This window comes from Manis pentadactyla, chromosome 4 (genome assembly GCF_030020395.1).
Source record: "Manis pentadactyla isolate mManPen7 chromosome 4, mManPen7.hap1, whole genome shotgun sequence".
NCBI classification, from domain to species: Eukaryota; Metazoa; Chordata; class Mammalia; order Pholidota; family Manidae; genus Manis; species Manis pentadactyla.
Window position 1 is genome coordinate 190,079,013 of NC_080022.1, and position 23,221 is coordinate 190,102,233.

The following is a 23,221-nucleotide window of genomic DNA, read 5'->3' on the forward strand; positions in this document are numbered from 1 at the left end:
CCCAGGTACCTGGAGGGGAGAGCAGGGCCCCTGCGTTTACTTGCAGATGGAAAGTGATGGAAATGTTGGCAGATCAAAACTGGGAGGACCTGCAGGGCACCTACGGGCTGAAATGGGCTGAAACTGGAGGGAGGGGCAGGTGCTGCTGTGGCGTCCCCGGCAGAGGGGACCCGTGCTACGTGAGCGCTGGGTCTGCGATGGCATGGTGGGGGTTGCAGGTGAAGGCGATGGTGACAGCATAGCGGGTGCCCCAGTGAACCTTCTCCACCCGGTGCAGGTTCTCAGACCCTGAGGTGAAGAAGGACACCCGACCTGCAAGAGAGGGAGGCAGAGCGGTCTGGGCCCCAGGGACAGCTCTGCAGGCAGCCCCCCAGGAGAACTAGAGAAACCCACCGGCAGCAAGGTAGGTCAGAGGGACAGGCCAGCAGTGCTGGGGGACCTGCCGGCAAACCCCTGTGTAGGATGAGGGGCGCCCCAGGCCCCTGCCCAGCCACCAGGGGTTCTTTGCTGTGGGGAGGGCTGGGACTTGGGGCTGGGGTCCTGACAGCCATGCGATCACCTGGGCCCATCCTTCACGGCCTTTAGGCTGACACTCAGGGCCTTATTTCCAATCACACATCAAACAAAACCAGACCCTGGGGGTGATGACAGTCAGGAAGGTCAGGGGTCAGCTCCCTCCAAGGGGCGACACAAGACAGGAAGGCGGCGCCCGCCAGTCCAGGTGTGCTGCTCAGTGTCTGACTGCTCCCGCACACATCCCACAGGCCTCTTCACAGGGGAGCCAACATCAAGCCCCGAAGGAGGGGCCCTGGGGAGCCACAGGCGCCATCTTCCTGCCACGTGGCCAGGACCCACACGTTCCCTTTGAACGTCGCTGCTGGAAGCTCAGTTACTTCCTTTTGTATTTGTAACCTGCCTCTAAATTTTTGGAAAGGGGAGAAAAACCCACCCCTGACATGGGCTACTTGCTAGTTGTAAACAGAGAACTGTGCTGTCTAGAAATAGCAGCAAAAGAATCCACCTGAGCCAACGGGAAATCTCTGAGCACTGCCCTGGGGGCACCTGGAACTCACACAGGGCAGCTGTTTCCTGCTGTGGACCAGCCCAGCTGCCCCTGATGTGAAAGAAACGCTCTTTCACATCGTGGAGTAATGTGGAGTCATGACGCTTTCTGAGACCTACGCTTTTAAAAGACATTTTGTGCCCAGTTTCTTCCACATTGAATCAAACTTGAGACATTGGCCTAGTGGCCAGAGTGTATGCACAGTGCTGCCCGACAGCCTCCCACGCCCGCAGACAGACACGCTTCTCAAGGCGGCTGACGCGCACGAGGGCAGGGGTCCCTGCGGGCCCTCCAGCACGCCTGCACATACTGTAAACGGAAGCACCAATGCAGAGAAGGAAAGACCGAGGAAGAACGGAGAGCCTCATGAGGGTGGCACACGAGCTGCCCCCCCCCGCCGTGTCCTTGCAGCCTCACTGAGGAGAGCGGAAAGAGACAGCCTGAGGTGACAGCCCCCAGAACTCTCCCCAGCGTTACGGAAGACTCTGACTTTCAATCCAGTAAGCTCAGCAAACTCCAGGCAGGACAATCCAAATAAATCCACACAGAGGCATGTCACCGTGGAACTGCTGAAGGGCAGCCCCCACAGGGGCTGTGACACGGATGGTGGTTCCTGCCCTCCGCGGGGTGGAAGCCCGATGCATGAGGGACGCTTCTAAAGAGAAAGGAAAAAGTCTACCAACGCACAACTTCATATCCAGTGAAAACATCCTTTAGAAAAAGGCAAGATAAGGGCACTTTTGGAAAAATCACCAACAGACCTGCACTGTAATAACTGGTAGAGGCAGGCGAGGCCACCTGCCAAGCGCTGGGCCCGCAGACCCGAGAGCTCTGCAGGGGAGTCAGCCGGGAAGGCGCTGTGCGGCCTCCCTTAATTTCCACCAGGGAAAACTGTTCACAGAAACGCATAACAGATTTAACATGGCCTTGCTTGTAGGCAAGCCGGCCTGCCCTCTCCCAGGCCAAGCACGGCCCCGTGAAAGGAGATAGGCCATGTCCCTAAGTAACCTGGAATGGAAATTCTCTGACCCAGTCAAATGCCAACACAGGCTGTACATTTTGCCTCAGGCCCACTTCTGTTTTTAATGAACCAGCAATGAGCCCCACCCACGCTTCATTCTGACAGCGGGAGTCCACAGCAGTTAAGCTGACCACAGGGACTACAGCGGCGCCCTGGGAGGGCCCACGGGCAGGCCCGGTCTCCAGAGCAGGCGGGGAGCCGCCATCTGGGCAGAGCCAGCGGTCGCCCGGTACCTGGCCCCCGAGGCAGAGCAAACACTGCACATTTACAGGGGGGCTGTTGTTTGAACGACCGCCCACCCAACTTGGCAAGTGACACATTTCAGAATTCAGGAAAAGGTACTTTCTGCCTCTTAATTTTCTTCAATAAACAACTGTTAGATTATTACCCACTTCCTTAAAGAGGGATTTAGTTCAGCAACTGAGTAACCAGAATTATGAAACAGTGTCAGTCTTTGGAACCCTACATGCCTGTCTCCTCCCGGGCAGCAGGGACCCCTGGAAGCCTCCCAGACGCGCCCAGCCAGTGTTACAGCAGGTGGGCAGCCAGACAGGGGCAGGGAGGGGGCTGGGGACTTTGGCCAGTGTTTACATTCAGTTAGATGCTTGTTTGTATTCTAAATATTCTGTGTAGACTGTTCTCGGGAATGTGGGGAGGGAGGGTACAGAGAACAGACCTGCCAAAGCTGGATGGATCCAATGAGCAGAAGCTGACCCTGACCTCACTTCCTAATTAGACGCTCATTAGCATACCAAAACCACGCCCCTCGGCGACACCACAGTTCCAGGCTGACCATGTAAGGACAAACGAGGGCGTCACCCTATTTCCCAGAATCCCCTCCCTATCCAGGGAAAACCCCACCTCGCCGGATGAATCCTGCACCCCCGCTTAACCTCCAGCCACGGGGCGCCCAGCCCGACCCCAGCTGCCGCTCCCCTCCGGGGCCCACACCCCCGCCCTGGGTGCGTCCTTCCGCCGTATTAAACTGCTCTTCGCTTGTACCTGCTCGGCCTGCTCGGGTTCTTCCTTGATCCGAGTCAAGAGCCCTCCTGGGGGATGAGGTCTCACCCAGCGTGCAGGACATCTCCCCAGGTCGGGCTGCCCGACAACAGTTCGGGGACCCCGAGGGGCCTGACGCTGCGCTCGCTAACAGGTCGGGTGGGGAGGGACCCTGTGCTGCTCTGAGGCGCCCCTTGCCTTTTCCTCCTGGATCCTCGGCCGTTTTTGTCCCCTCCTTGGTGGGCATGATCGATCATTTAAAAGCCACAAGGGCGGTCACCACCTACAATGAGTCTCCTGTGTGCGGATAAGTCGGTTACAGAACAGGTTAGATTGGCTCTGGGCCACAGGCCAGCCGCAGGACAGTGTCCGTGCACTGAGGTCCGCGTGAAGCAGGCCCACCCGCCCCGCCCGGGGCAGATCTCCCTCCAGGCTGTGGTCAGCCTCCGAGGACCCATTTCCTCTATGCCTGGCGCTCCTGGCGCCTCCTCGACTCCGCCTGGCACCTCTTCAGTTCCACGTCTCTCCCACTGCTGGCATTACACCAGGCAGTCAGTAACACGCGGGTGGCCAAAGGAGGGGAGAGGTGGGAGCAGGCAGCCTCTCTGGGTGGGTTCGTACGGTCCGGGAAATCCCCGGGGCCAACTCCAGCACAAAGGACCCCGAGCTGCTCCTGAGACCTCGGCCCAGCCGCAGGATCGAGACAGTGCAGGGACCTGGGACGAGGGTCAGGCCACTGTACAATCTATTCTGCCTGTGAAAAAGGCCCCGCTTATTCCTTAATCTACATGCTGTTCTTCGTCTTCTTCCCACCCCTTCATCAATTAATTTTGTGACCAGGATGAGAGACAGACCTTTGAAGTGTAAATGAACCTGAGTGTGTAAAGAATGCGGAGATCTGCATCAACAGCACCTGAATAGCCCTTTCTTAAGAGAAAACTTCAAAGGAATTATGAATCATGTCTTATGCCGACCCCTACCCAAAAAGCCTTGTATAAAACCCCAAACCCTAAGCCCTTAGGTGCACCTCCTGAGGACGCCTGCACTCCTGTCTGACTGTGTACTTGTCTTATCGAATGACCTTCCTTGTTGCATAAGCTGACTCCTCGTGTGTCTGAGCTCTTCTCCGTGATAAAGACAGGAACTCGCCGCACTCCACCTCTGGTGGCCAGTGTCTCTGTCACTTTGCAGTTTCAGTCAGCTTTCTGGTCTCAACACAATCCTTTCTCTCCCCCAGTTTTATTTCAGACCAGTGGGGAAGTGGAAGTTCTCAGAACATCATCTCACTCCACCCAGGGCTCTGCGGCTCCCCCAGATCCTGGGGTGGTAGGGGCTCAGTTCCCGTGCTGCGCAGATTCAAGCAGACACTGGCCGCCAGGTGAGCCGGGCTTCAGGAGTTGGCAGGGGGTCTGCCCTGTGCTGGGCAGGAGTCCAGTGAGCCTCCCTCTCCTCCCTCTGCCCTCTGCTGCCTGCATGGCCCCTGCCACGCGCTGCTACTCTCGCTTTAATGAATTCCTTCCTTACCTGCACTCACCCAGCCAGGTGGAGAATTCTTTCTTGATCAGATTCAAGAACCCTCCCCCGTCCAGGCTGAGGCTCCACTTAGTGGGCCTGGTGAGGCCTCCCAGACGCAGCTGCCTGACAGCACGGTCATCAGCGTTCTCCCCATGTGTTCTTCTGTCTGCATTCTGAGTATGAGCATGTGCGGGGCCGCAGCGGTGACATGGTCTGCCACGGTTAACCACCCCTCATACTTGCCTGTAAAACCGAGTGTTCAGATAATCAGGGCTTGTCCTGACCTCCCAGGCCACCTGCTCTCCCTTCGAGAGGGTGTGTTCTCCTTGCTGAATAAGACTGTCTCTGGCCTCATCTTGCTTCATATTCCTCATCCGTGGGCACCAGAGGGGTGAGAAAGACCCTCTCTGTAACTGCAGCACCAGACGCTTCCCCGCTCTGGGTCCATTAATTCTTGGGGCAGCAGAGTGTCCTGAGGCCCCTCCTGCCCCCGGCTCTGCACCCTCCCGGCTCACCCACTGAGGGGTGTCGGTGAACCCTGGGCAAGTTAGTCCCTTTCTGACACCTCCTGTTTCGCAAGCCACTTTCATGCTGACCCAGCGCCACTGAAGGAGTAGTCTGCACCTGCTGGCTGGAAGGGCTTCTTCACACCGGCCAGGACATACTGAACCAGCACGAGTGCCGGGTGGAACGGCCCCGACCCCCAGAGCACAGGAGAGCAGAGCCCAGGCCCGAGGCTCTGCCCCTTAGGAAGCCAGGCCACCCTCCCGTCCCAGGGCCTGGCTCCCTCTCCCCACAACTTGGAGGAGGTAGATGACTCATCCCTGGGTGCGCTGAGCTCCACGCTGTGCGGGGCAGTGGGGCCAGGCCCTTCCCGCCTGCGGGCCAGTCCCATGGGTCAGAGCCATTATTGACACCACTAGGTCCAAACTACAGCCTCGTCTTAAGCTGCGGGTCCGGTATGTCTGGGAAGGGACTGGGCAGGAGCTGGTGAGGTGGGAGGGTAGACGCTGAGCACTGTGCTGCTGCAGCAGCAATGGCCGCGGACCATGGGCATCCTACCAGCTCTCGGCTCCACCGTCCTGTTGGCCCCCTCGTCCATGAACACGAAGCGCCCCCCGCCAAAGTCGTCCAGGTAGTCGGACAGGTACAGCAATGAGGTGTAGTCGAAGGAGCCATAGGTCACCTGTGGGCAGGGTTCCAGGGAGCACATCAGGGCCTGGCTCAGAGGCCAGACACACATGCAGATGGCCTGGACGAGGCACTTGTGCCTCAACCTTGCAAGCCCGGGAGCTGCTGACCCTGGGATGCCTGTGCGGCTCTGCATGGCTGTGCTCTGCAACGGCAGCGTGTGTGGGGTGCAAGGCACCCATTCCCCGTGCGCCCTGGTGGCACGCCATCACTCTCACACACCCAACCCCCAGGCCAGCACAGGGAACGCTCGCAGAGCTTCTCCCTTGCTTCAGATGCGGGGCAGCCCCATCTGCGGAACCCAGGCAGAATGCAGCTGCCCTGCCGCTTACCATCCAGCTCAGTGGCGCAGAGCCACCACTTCCTTCCACCTTCCCAGATGGAAGTCCATCCCAGCAAATACCAGTGCCCTCTCCCCGGCATGCACCCCTCTGCTGTCAATCTCTAAGAACGTCTCGCCTCTGCGGACCTCTTATGCATGGGATGCTACAGTATCTGTCTTCTCAGGTCTGCCCCCTCTGCGTGGGTGCCCTTCTGGAAGTCAGTATGGGCAGAGCAATGCAGGGCATGGGCGAGGGGTCTGGTCCCAGCTCGCTGGGACATGGGCCCTCTGGCAATCGACCTCCTAGGCCTGGGCTCCGACTCGTTTCCTAAGATGCCCCGAAGTCAGGGAGGGAAGGCAGCCACAGGCAGTCATTCCTGAGCATCTCGTCTCTGGGTCCTCAGGACCACAAGCCATAGGAAGACGTTTTCAGTGTGAGATTTTCGAGATTTAGTGTAACATCTCGTTCAGACTAAAGAGGGGCTGTCCACAAAATGCAAAGGAGGTGCTGTTTCTATGTCACCTAAGAACACACACAAATCAGCAACTGGTTAATACAGGAACTTAATGAGATGTGCTATTTTTTTCATGCAAAGAGAGTGATGTGCAGCATATGAGGAATCTGAATCACATCACAACGTTTTCCAGCCTAATGAATCATTCATTAGTAAGTCTGGGGAAAGAGACAGAGTAGTGAACGAGTTCAAGGCCTCCAGTCCAAAAGGTCACACCACTTCCACGCTGTCGGACCACCCCAGACTTCAGCAACTCAGCTGCTGGATTTAGAAATATAGACTCTAAAGTGACTTTACTGACACCCACGACATGGGGATAGGACACAGAAGCCACAGGCCAGTCCCACGTGACACAACTGATCAAGGCTCAAAAAGTCCAAAAGCTCTTCTCCCCCTGCAACAACCCTATGCAGCCCCCATGACCATGACCACAGCCATCACCTGACAGGAGGCAGGCTGGCCAGGAGGGAGGGGCAGCACGCCTGCCAGGGTGGCTGAGACCCGGGTGGCATTAGGTCTACACCTGATGATGTCACCTGGTAAATTCAGTACCCTGCAATGTGCCACACTGTCTGCAGGGCTGGACTCTTTCTACACACCTGGGCTCTGCCCCACAGCCCCACCCAGACCCCAGCTTGGCTTCTCTGATCAGCATGGGTTCACCAAACAGCACATGACATAAGCCCACAAGCTGCACAGGGCAGTGCGTCGTGCGGGCTTCAGCAGTGAACTTCACGCCCACGGAAACCACACATGAGCTGCACAAAACATAGAAGAGATCCAGGAGGGGTGGGAGGGGACCTAGGAGCCTGACCCTCTGCTACCCGCCCACCCCCACATGCTGCAAAGGAACTATCTGAGGACCACGTAAAGGCCAGCGGCCCGGGGAAGCAGGCAGTCGGGAGGCGGGTCAGCACAGGCAGTCAGGTCAATGAGCACTGACACGGGGGACAGCTGTGGTAAAGGCCTGAGGGGTCCTGCCCAGGTGTCTGTCCCTGAGCTGGGGTCCAGAAAGCTTCAGGGTGAGGGCACACACCCCATTCCCCCATTCCTGGAGCTCTCTCATGCCTGACGATGTCTCCTTGCCACGTCTGCGTCTGAGCAACCCCTCGGCTGTACTCACTATCCTGGACCCTGGGGACTGTTCCGTGGCCTCCTGGCCCTGAGCGGCACTTCTGGGGCTGGCCACCTTGTCATTGTTTTCTCATTTTCTCTGCCTGAGGAGTTTCTTCTTTATCTTTGAAGCTCAATAACTGAGCCAGACTCTGCTCAGTGTCATCTCTCCTGAACCGATTCTTCCCGGATCTTCCCTCTGTTGCAGGGAGATCCTCCCGGACCCTGTGCCCTACGTGTGGCTCTCTTTTCCATTTGCTGGATGCACCTGTCTGCCCCCATACACATCTTCTTTGCCCTTGAGGCCATAATACCTTATTTTTTTCTCTGCAATGTCTCAAATTTTCTCACACCAAAGGTCTCACCCCGGCCCCTAGTGAAATGATGGATCTGGGCAATAGTCACCAGTGGATCGGTTGCTGCTAAGGCCACAAGGTAAAGGCAGACATGGCTTGACCACAGATGGATCAGGCCAATGTCTGGGCCCACACATCCCCAGCCTGAATCGGACAATGCCCTCAGATCTGTGCCAGCCCACAAAGGGGCCACCAGCCACACATGGCTACTTCAAGTCAGCCTAACTTAACTAAGTATTGTGTTGCTCAGTTTCACTAACCACAAGCACGTGCTTGATGGCCACACGTGGCCCCCCTGCGTTGGTCTCCTGAATGTTGAGCAGACGTCAGAGCAGAAGCTCAGTTGGAAAGCTCTCAGCCAAACCTGCTGCTTTCAAGCCCTTCTGGTCACTTTCCTCCTCCTTCTGCACCGGCGTCCAGAGACAGAGGCTCACCCTGGGCCACCTGAACATGCCCACAGCTGTGGTGGCCATCAACAGCCTCATATGCTCCTGCAGCCAAATCTCCCCTGGGGCCACACTGGGGGTGCTGCCAGAGCAGGAGGGGTGGCAGGACGAGCGGGGAGAGGGAGCCGTCTGTGGGACACAGTCATGAGCAAAGGCCCAGTGGGGGCCTGCAGGGTGGCCACGGGCCACAGGCTGGTCAGGGACACAGAGCACAGCTCAAGGCTCAGGTGGAGGCCACCCTCAAGTGGGTGCCCACTACCTCATGACCTGCATGCCACTGTCTTCTCTTATCACCATCATGAGAGACAAATCTCACTTCCTCAACCGCATCAGCTAGATTTAGGGTGCTTCCTGAATGCCACCCAGGAAGACACCTAACGCCTACAAACATGATGCTGCAGAACAGAGGCTCACAGCCCCAGAGCCAAGCTCAGCCGGAGCCAGGTGGCCACCAGGCCGTGTGGAAGGTACAGTGCCCACCTTGTCCACGTGAGCACGCCAGTATTCATCGTGCGCCGTCCGGGCCTCTGTGCTATTGATGCGGGAGAAGAAGGTGGGCTTCGTCAGGTACAGTGAGGATGCACTGATGCCAAAAGCTTGGGCGATCGCAAGCTGGACCTTCTGCCGCACGTGCCTGTGGAGAAGACACACAAGTGGCCTTGGAGGACAGAATTCTCCGCCAGTCCCACAGAGCCTGCACAAGCGGGGCTGCAAGAAGACACGGCCCGGAGGGAGGCAGAGCGATGACACACACACATCTCCCAGTGCATGTGACAGGATGATACCTGCGTGACCAGGAACTGAAGACCAGTTTCTTGCAGAAATGACTGCAGTGCCAGGCCCGCTGTCCATGGGCCCTCCACACACGGCCCACACACTCCTGAGCAGCATGGAGAGGCCTGGACCCAGGAGTACACTGCATAGGCAGAGCTGGGATCAAAGCCTGACCCGGCAGGAGGGTGATGCCCCGTGGAGACAAAAGAGCCCTCCTGGACAGCCACTGATCCATGCAGCCAATTCCACAGAGCTCCAGGGAGCCAGCTTTCTGGGAGCCATAACACAGGGAGCAGTGCTAGACAGTTAACCTACATCTCTCCAGTATACACAGACACGTACATACCTACCTACATGCCTATCCATGTATGAGAACACATACCTGCCTGTGATGTACCCTACCAACCTATACACATTCCATTCACATGCACATAGCATGCCTGCACATCTAACTACACACATGTACATACCTATCTACACACGCACACACATGCCTGAACCTTATGTGCATCGACACAACACATATAGACACATGTATATGGATCAGTGTACTTACGTGTATACCTCCCTTGTTGCATACCTATGCAGTATGCCATAAACTGGGTCCTAAAACCATGTGCCAGGTTACAGTGTGAGCACAACAGCATGTGAGCCAACACTTTCTAACCACTGTTGACCCTCCAACAAGGTCACCGCTGAAGGGATCCCATCGAGGCAGGGCTCTAACTGGGGATGCATCAAACCCCTCCAGTGACCCTTTGAACTCATCTCAGTAAGTAGAGCATATATCTTAACATCAACGATAAAGTTCATGAAGCTTCTACTAAACCTACAATAACATTAAAAATGTTTCTAACTCTTCAACAGGGTATGAGATATTTATGCATTTAGTATTTTTTGTTAACTAAGCCTTCAAAATTATTTATGGGAAAGCCATCTATTGAGTGGGCTTAAGTTTCTTAATCTTTGTTCACCTTCAAGCCTTGTTGCTTTGCAAACAGCATTTAACCAAGTTTCAGAGCTCAACAAATCGAAAGACAAGTTCTTCCATCTTGTCATCCAATGACAGATCTTTCGCAAAATGCATTGATAAGCCACTCAATCCCCTCCTAGGTTGGCACTTTGTCGCCCTCCAAACGGCAGACTTTCTCCGCTTCTGCGCTTTTTTTCCCTCCCCTTATTCTCGTGGGGTCATCTCCCTGGCGGGTCAGATCCCCGCCAACCTCACAGGTTGGTCTTGGGTCTTGAGAAGTCAGAGGGCGGGGTGGTGAGCGGCCGTGGCCACGGAATGTGGTCTGGTGGGTGTGGCTCCCTGGGGGCGTGGCCAGTGGGGAGGGCAGGGGAGTGGCAAGTGTAGGGTTGGGTGGTGGGTGTGGCCAGCAGGGTGTGACCAACAGTGTGATGTGGGCGTGGTCGCCGGTGGGCGTGACCAAGGGGAGTGGCCAGGACCGTGTGAGTGGGCGTAGCGAGCGAAAGTTAGGGTGGTGGGTGTGGCCTGAGAATGTGGTCCGCTGAGTGTGGCCGGGTGGGCGTGGCCGGCGTGGTCTGGACCGCGAAATACGCGTGGCTGGCGTGGAGCCTGACCGGCCGCACCCGCACCTGTCGCCTCGCCCTGCTCACCGGTACAGCTGGAAGTCCTCCTCGGCGAAGACCGTTTGTATTTTATCCCCAAAGTATCTGTGGGAAAACAGTATTAACACATGTAGTTTACAAATCTTCCTTCTTTGCCTTAAATCCAGCGTCCCCCGCAGCGAACCAGGGCCCTCTGCATGAAGCGGGCCACGCTCAGACCCCGCAGCCCCGCGGCCTTCCGTGCGCCGCCCCGGCCCCCGCCTTCACCCCGGTCACGCAGCCCAGTGTCCCTGTGTCCCCGCTACGACGCGCAGAGGCGCGAGGTCACCCGCGGTTAGGGTCGCGGCTCCCCGGCTCTCACCTGTACAGGTTCACGAAGTGCTTCCCCACGGACAGGGCCCCGGAGTGCAGGTCCAGGATGGACGCCTGGAAGAAGTGCGGGGAAGCCAGGGTGAGGCCCGCCCGGGACACCGGGCCAGGCGCTCGGGGGGAACCCAGGCTGCTAGACACGCATACGCCCGGTCAGGAGGCGCTGCCTAGCGGGGCCGGTCCGGGAGCGCAGGTCGGAACTCATCAGACCAAGCTCCTCCTGCAGTGTTCTGAGGCCTTTCACAGAGGGGGTCCTCCACGTGTCCCCGCAGACTGCTGCTGCTGAATCCCAAACGCTCCCTCCCCAGCTTCGGCTGTTAGAACCCGTACAGCCAGCTGCTCCTGTTTCCAGCAGACAGCCTGGTAAGTTCTGACATCAGCATGAGGCTGCCAGACCGTCACTACCAAGGCGGTAATCACCGGTCACCCAGATTTCCTTGCACCCGTCACCCCTGCTCCCTGCCTCTCAGCACCCACCCCTCCCCATCCCCTGCCACAGAATCTTCCTGCTATGACAGCTGATTTGCACTTCCCAGAATGTGGGGGGAGAGGACACATGTGGCTGACTCACCGCCTTGCATGTATCCATCCTACCCCCATGCTCTGGCTCGCGAGCCCCCACTGGGGTGCCCACCCACCTAGACACAGCCATGTGGGTTGTTTCTAGTCTGAGGCGGTGAGAAATGAGGCTGCAGTAACTGGTGGACAGGTCTGTGCAGACAGACACTTCTGGAAGGGGAAGTGACCACCAGCACAGACTGTTTTCACCTTGTCTGTGGAGCTTTCACGTCTTTCCTCACAGATGCAGCAACCAGCCCAGGGGGTTAAACATAATTTGGGAGTAAGAAACGTTAACTGAACTTAAAGGTATCAAATCTGGTAAATTTGCTGCAAGACAGCTTCCCAAGTGAATGCCGAGCAAAGAGCAAGTACTTTAGTAAACACTCCCCTGAATTGAACCAAACTGAAATAAATGGAGCTTAATTTTCAGTACTCAAGAGAAAAGAGTTTGCAGGATAAAGTCACATGGCTAATCACAGAAATACTTGGATATTCTAGCAAAGTCTGTAAATTAATCTTCCTAGGAGCTTCAAACATGTTTAGGGTTCGGGTGCACACGGTGACTGTAATTCCGTGGTCATTCAGTGGTCATTGAACCACACAGAGATGGCATCTTCTCACATTTCACACAATGGGCGAAGGGATCCACATTCAAAAAGTGCAGAACTCAAGCTGAGGGGAGGTGCTGGTGGGGACAGAGCTGCACAGGGAGGAGCAGCTAAGCACACAGCTGCCCAGCCACATCTGTCCCTGTGGCTGCCCTAACCAACCGGGGCTTAAAACAATAGGAGTTCCTCTCCTGCTCTGGAGCCAGAAGTCCTAGATCAGGGTGTGGCAGCGCCGTCTCCCCCAGAGGCTTCCGGGGAGGGTCCTGCCTTCCTTTTCCTCTTCTGGGGTCTCCGTGTGTCCCTGGGCTCACGGCTGAGGCTCCCCTCTGCCCCCATCTTCACGGAGCTTCTCTTCTGCCTCTCTCCCGTAAGGGCACTTGCCTTGGGATTTAGGACCCACCCAGATGATCCAGGATGACCTCATCTGGACCCTTAACTTAATGACAGCTACAAGACCCACTTTCCAAATTTGCCCTATTCACAGGTTCTGGGTGGACACACCTTTCCGGGGACCCTTGGGACCCCTGCGGTCTCACATGGTGGACAACAGTGCCTACTTGGTGTCTGTGGGCCTCCGGCTTGAAGGCCAAGGGACACATTTGTCCCGGTTTCCCAGCACCCATCCCACTTCCACTGGCCCACCCGCGCCCATGACTTGTCATCAACCTCCCTGGGCTCCTGACTCCCCGCAGCAGCTCCCTGCCTGCCCCCAGCCCGTTGTGGGCAATGCCGACACAGGTACCGCATGGGGGGCACCCGAGGGCCCTGCGGTCCTGGCACCTCGCCTTCGCCTTGAGGGAAAGCAAAAGCACAGGGGTAAGAAGACAGCGGCAGCACCCGCAGACTCACCCCTCCTTCGGATCCTCCCAGCGACAGCCCCTTCTCAGCTATGCTGTGCAGGAAGACAATTTAAGTCAGAATCTAGTTGCTAAGCTGCGGTATACCTAGGCAGATATCAGTCAGTATGATAAACGGTATATTAACAGCTTGCTTAACGTCTAATGTTTGATATAAACACGTTTACACCAAAGACTCAACTTTCAAGGCGAAACAAGTAAATGGCAATATCTTACCAACATCTTGTTAATAACATTTAACACAGTTTAGAAACAACTGGGCTTAATTCCTGTCTTTAGCATTGAGACCCAGGGCCCAGTCGAATGGGCTGACTTGCTCCCAGTGGGTCCCTCCCCTGGCCAGCACAGGCTCGGGGTGGCCTTTGTAATCACCAGCTCAGGAGACAGACGCCCCCTAGTGGCCTGTGGTGGGCCTGCTGAGACCACCAATATGGCCTCTAAGAACCTCTAAGAGCCTCTAGCACCTGCAGCCCGCACTGCAGGGCCACCCAGGAGACTGGCGTGAGGAAGTATCGATCTTTAGCACTGGTGGCCCCCTCTCAAAGAACACCTCCAATGCTATCTAGAAACAGAAGCCCAGTGGATGGGCAGAGGTCAGCTCAAGGGCATGTGTCTAAATGCATTCTGTATCTGAACAACTGGAAAAAGTTTTAAGATCTTGTTTTTAAAATCTCAACAAGCAGAAGTCCAATGCCGGCTGCTTCTGAGTAAGTCTTCCTGCCCCATCAGGACTCACAGCCAGTGAGTGGGCTGCAGGGTGAACCAACCGGGTTTGGAGCAGAGACTGAAACACTATTCAGCCGCCACCTACTGCTGTGGGCGAGCACAGCATCTCCACCGGGGCCCCCACTGGGATGGGATGCGAGGGGGCAGCATCTCCCCAGCCTCCCAAGCAGGTCAGAACCACTTCCCTGGAGATGGGCTGGGCTCCAGAAGGTTCTGTCAGCAATTGTATCATTGAGGGCAATGGTCTTTTCTCCTGGAAATCGTAAAAACCTAACTTTGACCTCAGAAGCACACAAAGAAATGCTTACAGAATTCTAAGTGAATTTCTTTACGTCACCTTTTCATTAGTAATTCCTGCTTCCTGCTGCCCAGCCCCACTTTCCAGATCATTAGGAGGCTCAGAGGTACGTCATACCTGCGAATCCGCTGGGCTTCATCTCTGGTGATGACGGTGTCGGTGACACCCCGGCCACACTTCCTAGGGGAGCAGCCTGGAGAGAGAGAAGCCAGGAAGCGATGATGACCCCACACAAAATCCCAGTAACAAAGATGCTGCATATCTGGGGGGCTTCCCTGTGGGTGGCCCTCCCCAGGGACAACAGAATTATGTGGGGTGGGGCCTTGCCTTCCACACGATTAGGGGGCCAGATTTGGCAAATAAAATAGAGGACACCAGGTTAAATTTGAATTTTAGATAAGCAATTATGACTTTTCAGCATGAGTGCATCTGCAGGACATACGGACATCTCCCTGGGCACACTGCATTTCTTCTGTTCCCCCAACACCCCTACAGGTCACTCAGGAAGCACCTGGCACTCTGCTAACCCTTGGGAGGACAGCTCTTGAGCCCCAGAGGCAGCCTCCGTGACATCCTAGAACCACGGCTGACGGCAGTCCTAAGCACCTGTCAGAAAGTCTCTCCTGGATGACCAAAGTTGTGCCTATGCACTCCAGGCGGAGCGGATTCCCAGCTCTGCACAAGCTCACTATGGATTCGATGAGACCCAGTAATGACCAAGGAACGTTGGGGGCAAAAAAAGGGGCTCATACCAAGCTTTATTCTCACGCTGGTCACCTAACTGTCTACAAGCGACAAGCCCGCCTCCGTCTCTGCCCCAGGTGCTGCCTCCACTCCAGGCTCCCCAGTCTCTGCTCTCTTCTCTGGGCTCCGCTCTCCTGCTTCCTCCCCCTTTAGCAAGGGGCGGAATCTTCTCCTATCAGTACCAGCCATAAATAGCTTATTGCTAACAGGCATGTAAGTAGGCATCTGTGCAGAAGGCTGAGTATTATCTTATCGCACATGTACAATGGGCGAGAGATTAGGATTGGGTGAGAATCCTGGCCATGGAACTTCCATTTTCCCTACAGCTTATAATTCTACTCGTTGTCCTTGCCCAGGGTCCCAGCAGAGGCTGCCACCAAAGGTGCTCACCATAGTCCACCTGGCACTCCCTCCGCCTCTCTGTACCTGGGATCTGCAGCTCCTTAAGGGAAGAGGCTGGGGATGTGGCCAGGGTCAGGTGGACGGCGCCAGGGTCAGGTGGACGGGGTCAGGGTCAGGTGGACGGGGTCAGGGTCAGGTGGATGGGGCCAGGGTCAGGGTGGACGGGGCCAGGGTCAGGTGGACGGGGTCAGGGTCAGGGTGGATGGGGCCAGGGTCAGGTGGACGGGGTCAGGGTGGATACAGCTAGCACGAGTTAGAGTATCGGAGACAGATGAGCGCAGCAAGCTCCTTGCGTTTTGGCACAAAGGGCAGGCCAGCTCTCGCTGACCAGGTGGGTCAGCTGCCTCACACTAGGCGGGCCATGGGACAGTCCCAGCTGATGAGATGGGGACCTGGGACACTCTCAGGACACACTGGGCTGGCTGACCTTTAATTTCCATCCTTCCTCCCTTCTTCCTGCCTGGAACGTAAGCCCGTGCCTGGAGGTGGAGCGAGCCTCTGGGACCACACACACCGACTGGCGCTAAGAGGCTTGGCCCGGATGGGCTCACAGGGCGCCAGGCCCACTGGGTGCCTTTCTCTGAGCCTTGTCGTGTGGGAAGAATAAACTTCTGCTTGGCGGCCACTAGGGGAGGGGTGCCTCAGTCCCAGGGGGCTGCCCATGACCCCACTGATACAGGTTCTTCATTATAAACGCAAGTCAGATAGATGCTTTTCATAAGGGTTACTCCCTACACATAACCCAGAAGGATTGAAAGTAAAGGCAAACACGATGAGAACCAAAGGAGCTTCGGGGCTGACACCTGCAGAACTAATGTGCTTTAAGACCAAAGAGGTGTAAGACTCATCAGGGATGACAGGAACAACTCACAGGGAGATAAAGGCGGGACAAACGGCACAGAAGGACAACATCTCCAATACATAAGGAAGCCAACCCAGGAAGACCAGCCAGGAGAAGCCACCAGGCCCAGTCATGGTGGAGATTCTAGCACACAGCTCTCAGGACGGATGCAGGAGACGGAAAACCATTAGAGAGAGTTTGTAAACGGGAGACTGGACTAGGGTGATGCTCAGAACTCTGCAGGCAACTCTTAGAAAACACACGTTCTTCCAGGTACACGTGGACCATCAACAAAAACATATTAGGCCACAAAGAAAGTCTGAGCCAATATCAAAGGATCTATACAGATTATATTATCTAACTACAATGCTGTAAGGTTAGAAATCGATTTTTAAAGAGAGAGAACCAAAACCCCATGCATTTTGAAATCTGAAAATCTGGCAGATACAGCACATCCAGTGTGAATAAGCATCAAAGATGTAATCCGAGTTAAAAAGCGAGCTGTGAATGGTACAGTGTCAGCGCACACACACGAGTGCACACTACGGACACGCAGTCACATGCTACCTGGATAGAGGGGGCTAGGAGGGCCTCACCGCCCCGACCTGGAAGCCTCTGTGTGAAGGGCTTGCTCTCGCCTCTGCTGTCTCAGGGAGGACTGAGGAAGGGGGAGCCCAGAGGCTTTAAAATGCACTTCAGCTATTTTTTTGCACTGTGGTAAACACACATAATACAAAATTTACCGCTTTAGCCATTTTTAAGTATATAGTTTAGTGGCATCAGCTACATTCAGATTGCTGTGCAAACATCACCACCATCCTCTCCAGCACTTAGGAAGAAAAACTTTACTTCATTTCTAGCAACTGAAAAACATTTTCTTGAGAGCTTGGACTTACAGGGAAGACTTAGAGGGACTTAGAGGGAAGACACTGAGGGAGACAGCGAGTGTGCAGGCAGCACCACATTCCCTGGCGGACCACTGCGGTGGAAACAGGCCCTGCAGCACACCTGCCAGCTGAGCGAACCGCACACCCCTTCACCACTAAGGCCCACTGGTGGGCATCACGATGGTGTCCCTTGGTGGAAATACTCAGCAACCTTTTTTTAGTTCAAGTATTATTACTTTAAAAAATAATAATAAATTGGATTCTGTCTTTAAAGCCCAGTTGCTCAGGCTACGTTTTTAAAACTGAGAAAGCATCTAGGCAGCAGGGAACATGCTGGAAACTAAAGCAACCTGAGAAGGGCCCAGAGCCACAGGGTCTCCTGTGGCCTGGCTGGGTCCCCCAGTCAGAGGGTGTGCTCTCTGGGGAGCTGAAGCCATGACCTGGCACGGCTCAGCCTCGCAGCTCCTCTGGGCACAGCCTGCCAGCCTCCAACCCAGCCACTGGCCACTCCATTTGCCTGTCCTCATCAGAGACGGTGGGCACCAGGAGGGGACACGTGACGCATGACGATGGGGAGGACCTCTGGCGTGACATTCCACGTTACATTTTCTCGAGTGACAACGCTCTATGATACTTTCTACAGCCAATGCCGTTTCTGGTTTTAGCTTTCGTATCCCTACCTTTCCGATTCTGACACATGCTTCAGACAAGCCATCTCCTCCACCAGACGGTGCGCACAGTGTGGGGCACCTCCAGGAAGTGCTGGCCATGGTCTGGGTGGTGGCCAGCAGGCCTGTCCCTGCTCGGGAAGAACTGAAACACCTGCCTGTCCCAGCCCAGGAGCCAACCAACCTGGGGGAGGAGAAAGATCACCTGCCCCTGACCTCCCCACCACTTTCAACCTGATTCCCACAATTCATTGCGGCAAAGGACAGATGCATTTTTAAGGTGCCACGTTTTACATTAACTGCGCTGTCTCTTGGACCGCTGCAGCACTGAATACCTTCGAACCTTCGGTGACTGTCGTAGTCCTCGGAGCAGGGCACCTCGACGAACCTGCCTGGCAGGACCTCACCACGGTGAGCCAGGACCTCAGTGATGCTGTCATCACCCCCTAGACTGCCCCAGAGCAAGAGCCCGGCGAGCGAGGCCCAGGCACCCAGGACTGCAGCTCTCAGCCACTTCCTTTGTGCTGCCCTCGGCGCCCGGAAACTCTTCCCGCTGAGAACAGAAAACAACCGTGGTCACACAAACACACCTGCATGTGCTGAAAAGGGAGACCACAGTATCCACACTTAGGCAGAGCCAACCTCCAACTGTTCCTGCACTAGCCATTGTCACAGTGACTCTCAGTCAACCCAGAGGCATGCACCAGCTTGGGAGAGCATGGTGGGGAACGTGGCCCCATCTGACCAGGCATGCTGGCAATAAGATAAACTGCCAGTTGGTGTCTCTCCCAGCCCAGCCACGCCGCCAAGAACCCACCTGGGGGGTCCTGCCAGGGTCTGTGGCACTAATCATGTTGCCTGCGTCAGAAAATAACTGTCCACCCCATGCATGTGCCCCTGCTATATGCATGTGCACACACATCGTGAACTAAGTTAAGTGTGGGTCAAACCAACCGAACTAAAGTCACAAACCAGCCGGGAAGAGAACACAAACACAACGGCAATGACTGGAAAGTGAGTTGCTCTCTGCATGACCCAGGTAACTGCGTGGTCCAAGTGCAGATGCTGAAGCTGCACGCATGTCTGTGTGTGCACACGTGTCTCTGTGTGTACTTGCATGTGTGGGTGCACATGAATGTGCCACCGAGCAGCCGTGTGCTATTGTCTAGGAAGGGCTTGGTGACTGCAGAACTTGAAGGACTGTAAGGAAAGGAGAGGAGAAATGGGGGCTCCTTTCGTGGAGGGTGCCCTCAAGTATGCAGTTGATTCCTGAAAAGCAGGGAGACTGCCTTCTATTTCTTCATGTCCTTCAACACTCAGTAGTGCTATATAAACAGCACACAAATTCCAATTACATAAATTCCAAGGTGGGCCCAGCCCAGTGAATACATGAGCATTTGAAACAGGGAGCATGAGTGCCCCTGGAACTGCTGTCCAGCCCACACGACCTCCTCTGATCAGACCAGGGTGGACGCCTGACTCTCATGGGCCCTAGTTTCTCTTCCCCAAGCATTTTGGGACCCAGCAGGGAGACTGCCAACCAGCCCATTCCAGCTGCAAGCAGCAGAGAGCTGGTGGGGTGCTGGTTCTCCTGACAGCCTGGCTACTCAGACAGTAAACTGGGTGTAGGTGCAGAGGCAAGAGTTGAAGTAACAGCCTCTGGGACCAGATCCGGATGCCAGATACCCCGTGGAGTCTCCTCAACATAAGCACCTTTTGGGGTAACCTGGCTGAAGCTGCACCCGAGAACCTGCACCCGACAAAGCAGAAGGAGCCTGCTTTTCAGGTCTTGGGGCACGGTCCATGGCCCATGGGGCACGCACCACGACACAGGGACTTGGCCCGAGGGATCAAAATGCATCCTGGCTCCGGAAGCTGCAGGCACTATCCCCTGGAAGGCTACGTGGTGAGATGTCGCTTATTCGCTAGTTGGGGACCCTGTGCGGGGCGTCCCCCGCACACAGGGACCGGACGGCGGGGGCCGCGGTCTCGTCCTCGTGCGGGCGGCCCGGGTGGGCCCTTTGCGCGCGGGGGGAGGAGTGGGGAAAGGTTCCCGGCCGGGAGTTCCAGGCCCCGGGCCGCGGACGCTGAAGGGTTGCACCTGTTCCCACCGCCGCCACGTGGACGCAGGGCGGGACCCGCCAAGGGCCCGCCCACCACAGCACGCCCACAAGGCCCCGCCCACGCGTGGGTCCGCCCCTCGCGGGGAGGCCCGCCCACACCCCGCCGCCGCCGCAGCCCGCCCCGCCCGGCGTTGCCGGGTACCTGCCCGCGCGCCGGCGGTCAGTCGCCCCACTGCCGTCCGCTGCCTTAGGCGCGCTCCTCCGCTGAGGCGCCATCGGGCCGGGCCGCTACGGAGCCCGGGGCACGCAGCAGCCGCCCGGACCCGGGACGAGCGCCGTGAGAGGTAGCGCGAGGCCGGCGCGGCGGGGACGAGGATGACGCGCTCGGCCGTCGGCTCCGGGGCTGGCGCCAGGCCCGAGCAATCGCAGGCCGAGCGCCGAGCGGGCGGGGCGGGCCGGCTCCGCGGGCGCTCGGGCCCCCGAGCCCCGTCAGCGCTGCGTCCCTGCCGCGCCGTCCTCCGGGGTCCCCACGCCTTCCGAGGATTCCCGCCCTCCTCCGGGCTCTCGGAGCCCTTCTCCGGTCGTGCCACCCGGCGCTGGGACGGTATCTCCCCAGGGCGCTGCGTTGTTGACAGCCTTGCGTTTCCCCGCAGGACCTTCCTCCGGGGTGGGCGGGAAGTAAGAGGGCTTCCATCAGGCTTCCCAGGGCTCCGAGGGACGGTTACGGCGAGGGCCGCTCCTCAGGATGAAGTCGGAGGGGCGCCTCCCCGACGCAGGGGAGGGGAGACCTTAGCGTCCGCTCGGAGAGCTTCCCCTCACCCAGTCCTGAAACGGGAAACGCGTGCCCATCGGGCGACATTCAGGGCTCTTGGTTACTTGCCTGGAAGCCCGGAGGGATGTGACAACCGCAGAACGACCAGTTACTTTGATAGGTAGTGATGGTTGACCCGAGTCTTTGAAATGATCTTGTTCCTCCAGACCTCATGCAGGAGGGACTCCAAGCCAAGAAATGCAGCGCACACAAGATCGAATGTGACTTCGGTTCTTTTTGTTTAGGTTTTGCAGAAATGTGTTGTTGAACAACTCTTGAGTGTGTCTGTCGCAGGTAAAATATGTTTGTTTCTCACTTGAGTGTCGCAGGAATAATGACTTCTCTCTGAGTATGAGGGGGCACAACACTACCAATGCAGGTTTCTCAGCACAAAGATTTTCCCTTCAAATCTATTCCCTGGAAAATAGATTTGATCTGAAGAATTTTAAAACAATTCAGCTTTAAAAGCATTGCAGTTTTTAAGAATGCTCTTTCACAAAATCACCCACCCCTCAGCTGGTAATTTAGTAATTGCTTTGAGAATGTTTTCGAAAGTATCTTGAATATGATTTCTCTGCCCACTCCATCAGTCTGGTTGGTTTCTGTGTGCATATATTTTCTGTCCCTTTCTGTAGGATGGATTCCTTAAGGTCAGGGATTTATGAATCCAGCACAGAACAGGCAGCTTCAATTACAGAACTGAATATATGACCAATATACAAACATTTCCTTTCCTTTTCCCATCTGATTGATTATCTGTGTTTTTTGGTTGGTTTATTTATTTATTAAATTTTGTGAGCTTTGTGAGCATAAATCTACGATTTGTGAGCATAAGTCTACGATTACATGAAAGACATTATGTTTACTAGGCTCCCCCCTTCACCAAGTCCCCCCCCACCCCATTACAGTCACTGTCCATCAGTGTAGTGAGATGCTGTAGAATCACTACTTGTCTTCTCTGTGTTGCACAGCCCTCCCCGTGTCCCCCCACTATACATGATAATCATAACGCCCCCTTTCTTTCTTCCCGCCCTTATCCCTCCCTTCCCACCCATCCTCCCCAGTCCCTTTCCCTTTGGTAACTGTTAGTCCATTCTTGGGTTCTGTGATTCTGCTGCTGTTTTCTGTGTTTTTTAATAGAAGGAAAAAATAAGATTTCAATATCTCCTAGCTGCTTTGTCATCATGCAGACACTTCCCTTGGTTAATACAGAATAGTCAGCCCTGATGGGGCCCATTTGTTTTTCAAGTTATCAGTGGTGTATTTTGAATCCTAGACAGTTTTCTCTGACTTAGTTTTTTCAGTTTCTTCCATACAGCCAAGCTGACTTGAGCTCTAGAAGTGTAAATTATTTTTAATGCTACCCTTAAGTAAAATAAAACTGAAGATAAAATTTCTACAGGCATATTGTGGGGCCTGAAAAATGTTCACAGATAGCTGCCTGGCTGTTTTCACTGGCACAGTATCTATATAGCACCTGAGGGTCTTTAAAACAGAAAATGATTTTGTAGTCATTGGTGTTAGGTCATAGCTGTCTTAGAAGGAAACCAGTGCTATTCTATTTTAGGGGCAAATCACAATTAAATGGTAGAGGTCCCTCTATCTGAACATGAAGATAGACTTGGTTCATTTTCATGTTGGTGAAATGAGTTTCCTTCTAGTGGATAAAGCAAAACTGGCCCTTTTAGAAATGGAGCAGAAAGTGGGAGGGCAGAGGGGTGGAGGGATGTCTCTGCCTATTTACAACTCTGTTTCTCTACCAGCAATAGGTGCCAAAACACAAGACTTTGTCATACGACTTCACAAAAAATAGTAAAATGTCGGTTTCCTCGCCATTCAAGATGCGGTTAGTTCATCTGGACCTCAAAGGGGCCCCCCCAAAAGTGTCCTACCTCGCCGAGGTGAGTGCCTCCTTTGCTCTCTGGAGGACGCCCTCTGCCTTGGGTGGGTCGTGCAGTTGTGAGCAGCATTCTGTGGTTAAGGGTGCTTAGAGGGTAGCCGTGGGTTCTGGGTTGGGGCATGACCGTGACAGCATGAGTCCGAGTTTCCCCAAAATCCCCAATGAACAGATAGAGCACCCAGGATTGAAAAAGGGGAAAAAATAGAACAAAAGAAACCCACAGCATCCTGTGTGAACATCATTGGGTCCCTATAAGATAAGTTCAGCCCTAACCCCCATACCAGTACCTGTGCAGGTGATCTGATTTGGAAATAGGGTCTTGGCAGATGAGGTCAAGATTAGGCAATGTCACCCTGGTACAGGGTGGGCCTAGTCCCATGAGTGATGGCCTCAAAGAAGAGGGACATTTAGAAACATACACGCACACAGAAGGCAGACTGTGGAGACACAGTGGGGACAACATGTGGCGAGGAGGCAGAGATTGGAGAGAGGTGCTTCCATGACTGCTGGCAACACCAGAAGCTGGAAGAGGCAAGAAGGACCGTCCCTGAGATCGATTCAAGATGGTGTGAGACGTGAGACAGAGAACTCCTCCCAAA

The 23,221-nt window shown here is 55.4% G+C and overlaps 2 protein-coding genes across 13 annotated transcripts in view; one reads left to right on the forward strand and one right to left on the reverse strand.

Moving 5' to 3' along the window:
* On the reverse strand, window positions 1-20,881 carry OGFOD3 (2-oxoglutarate and iron dependent oxygenase domain containing 3). 9 transcript variants are annotated; one of them, XM_057501890.1, is made up of 10 exons: window positions 20,114-20,254; window positions 18,184-18,401; window positions 14,424-14,499; window positions 13,275-13,317; window positions 11,249-11,313; window positions 10,936-10,992; window positions 9,022-9,175; window positions 5,661-5,784; window positions 4,608-4,841; window positions 178-312 (listed from the first exon to the last, which is right to left on the reverse strand). In XM_057501890.1, exons 1-9 carry the CDS (start codon window positions 20,185-20,187, stop codon window positions 4,651-4,653), a joined length of 1,002 nt encoding a protein of 333 aa, XP_057357873.1. In that variant the 5' UTR covers window positions 20,188-20,254; the 3' UTR covers window positions 178-312; window positions 4,608-4,650. The 9 variants fall into 9 exon arrangements, with proteins under 9 accessions (XP_036766650.2, XP_057357876.1, XP_057357873.1 ...); XM_057501891.1 differs by having other exon boundaries at window positions 185-312; window positions 4,618-4,841; XM_057501896.1 differs by lacking the exons at window positions 178-312; window positions 20,114-20,254 and adding exons at window positions 4,379-4,497; window positions 20,792-20,881 and having other exon boundaries at window positions 18,192-18,401.
* Window positions 20,143-23,221, forward strand: part of HEXD (hexosaminidase D) — a 26,699-nt gene continuing 23,620 nt past the window's right edge. For 3 of the 4 annotated variants that reach the window (XM_057501884.1, XM_057501885.1, XM_057501886.1), the window contains exons 1-3: window positions 20,373-20,589; window positions 20,890-21,016; window positions 22,486-22,623. In XM_057501884.1, coding sequence (XP_057357867.1) covers window positions 22,540-22,623 — 84 coding nt within the window. In that variant the 5' untranslated portion in view covers window positions 20,373-20,589; window positions 20,890-21,016; window positions 22,486-22,539. Of the gene's footprint in view, window positions 20,256-20,372; window positions 20,590-20,889; window positions 21,017-22,485; window positions 22,624-23,221 lie in introns of those variants that run through there. The other variant, XM_057501887.1, reaches the window with a different exon arrangement.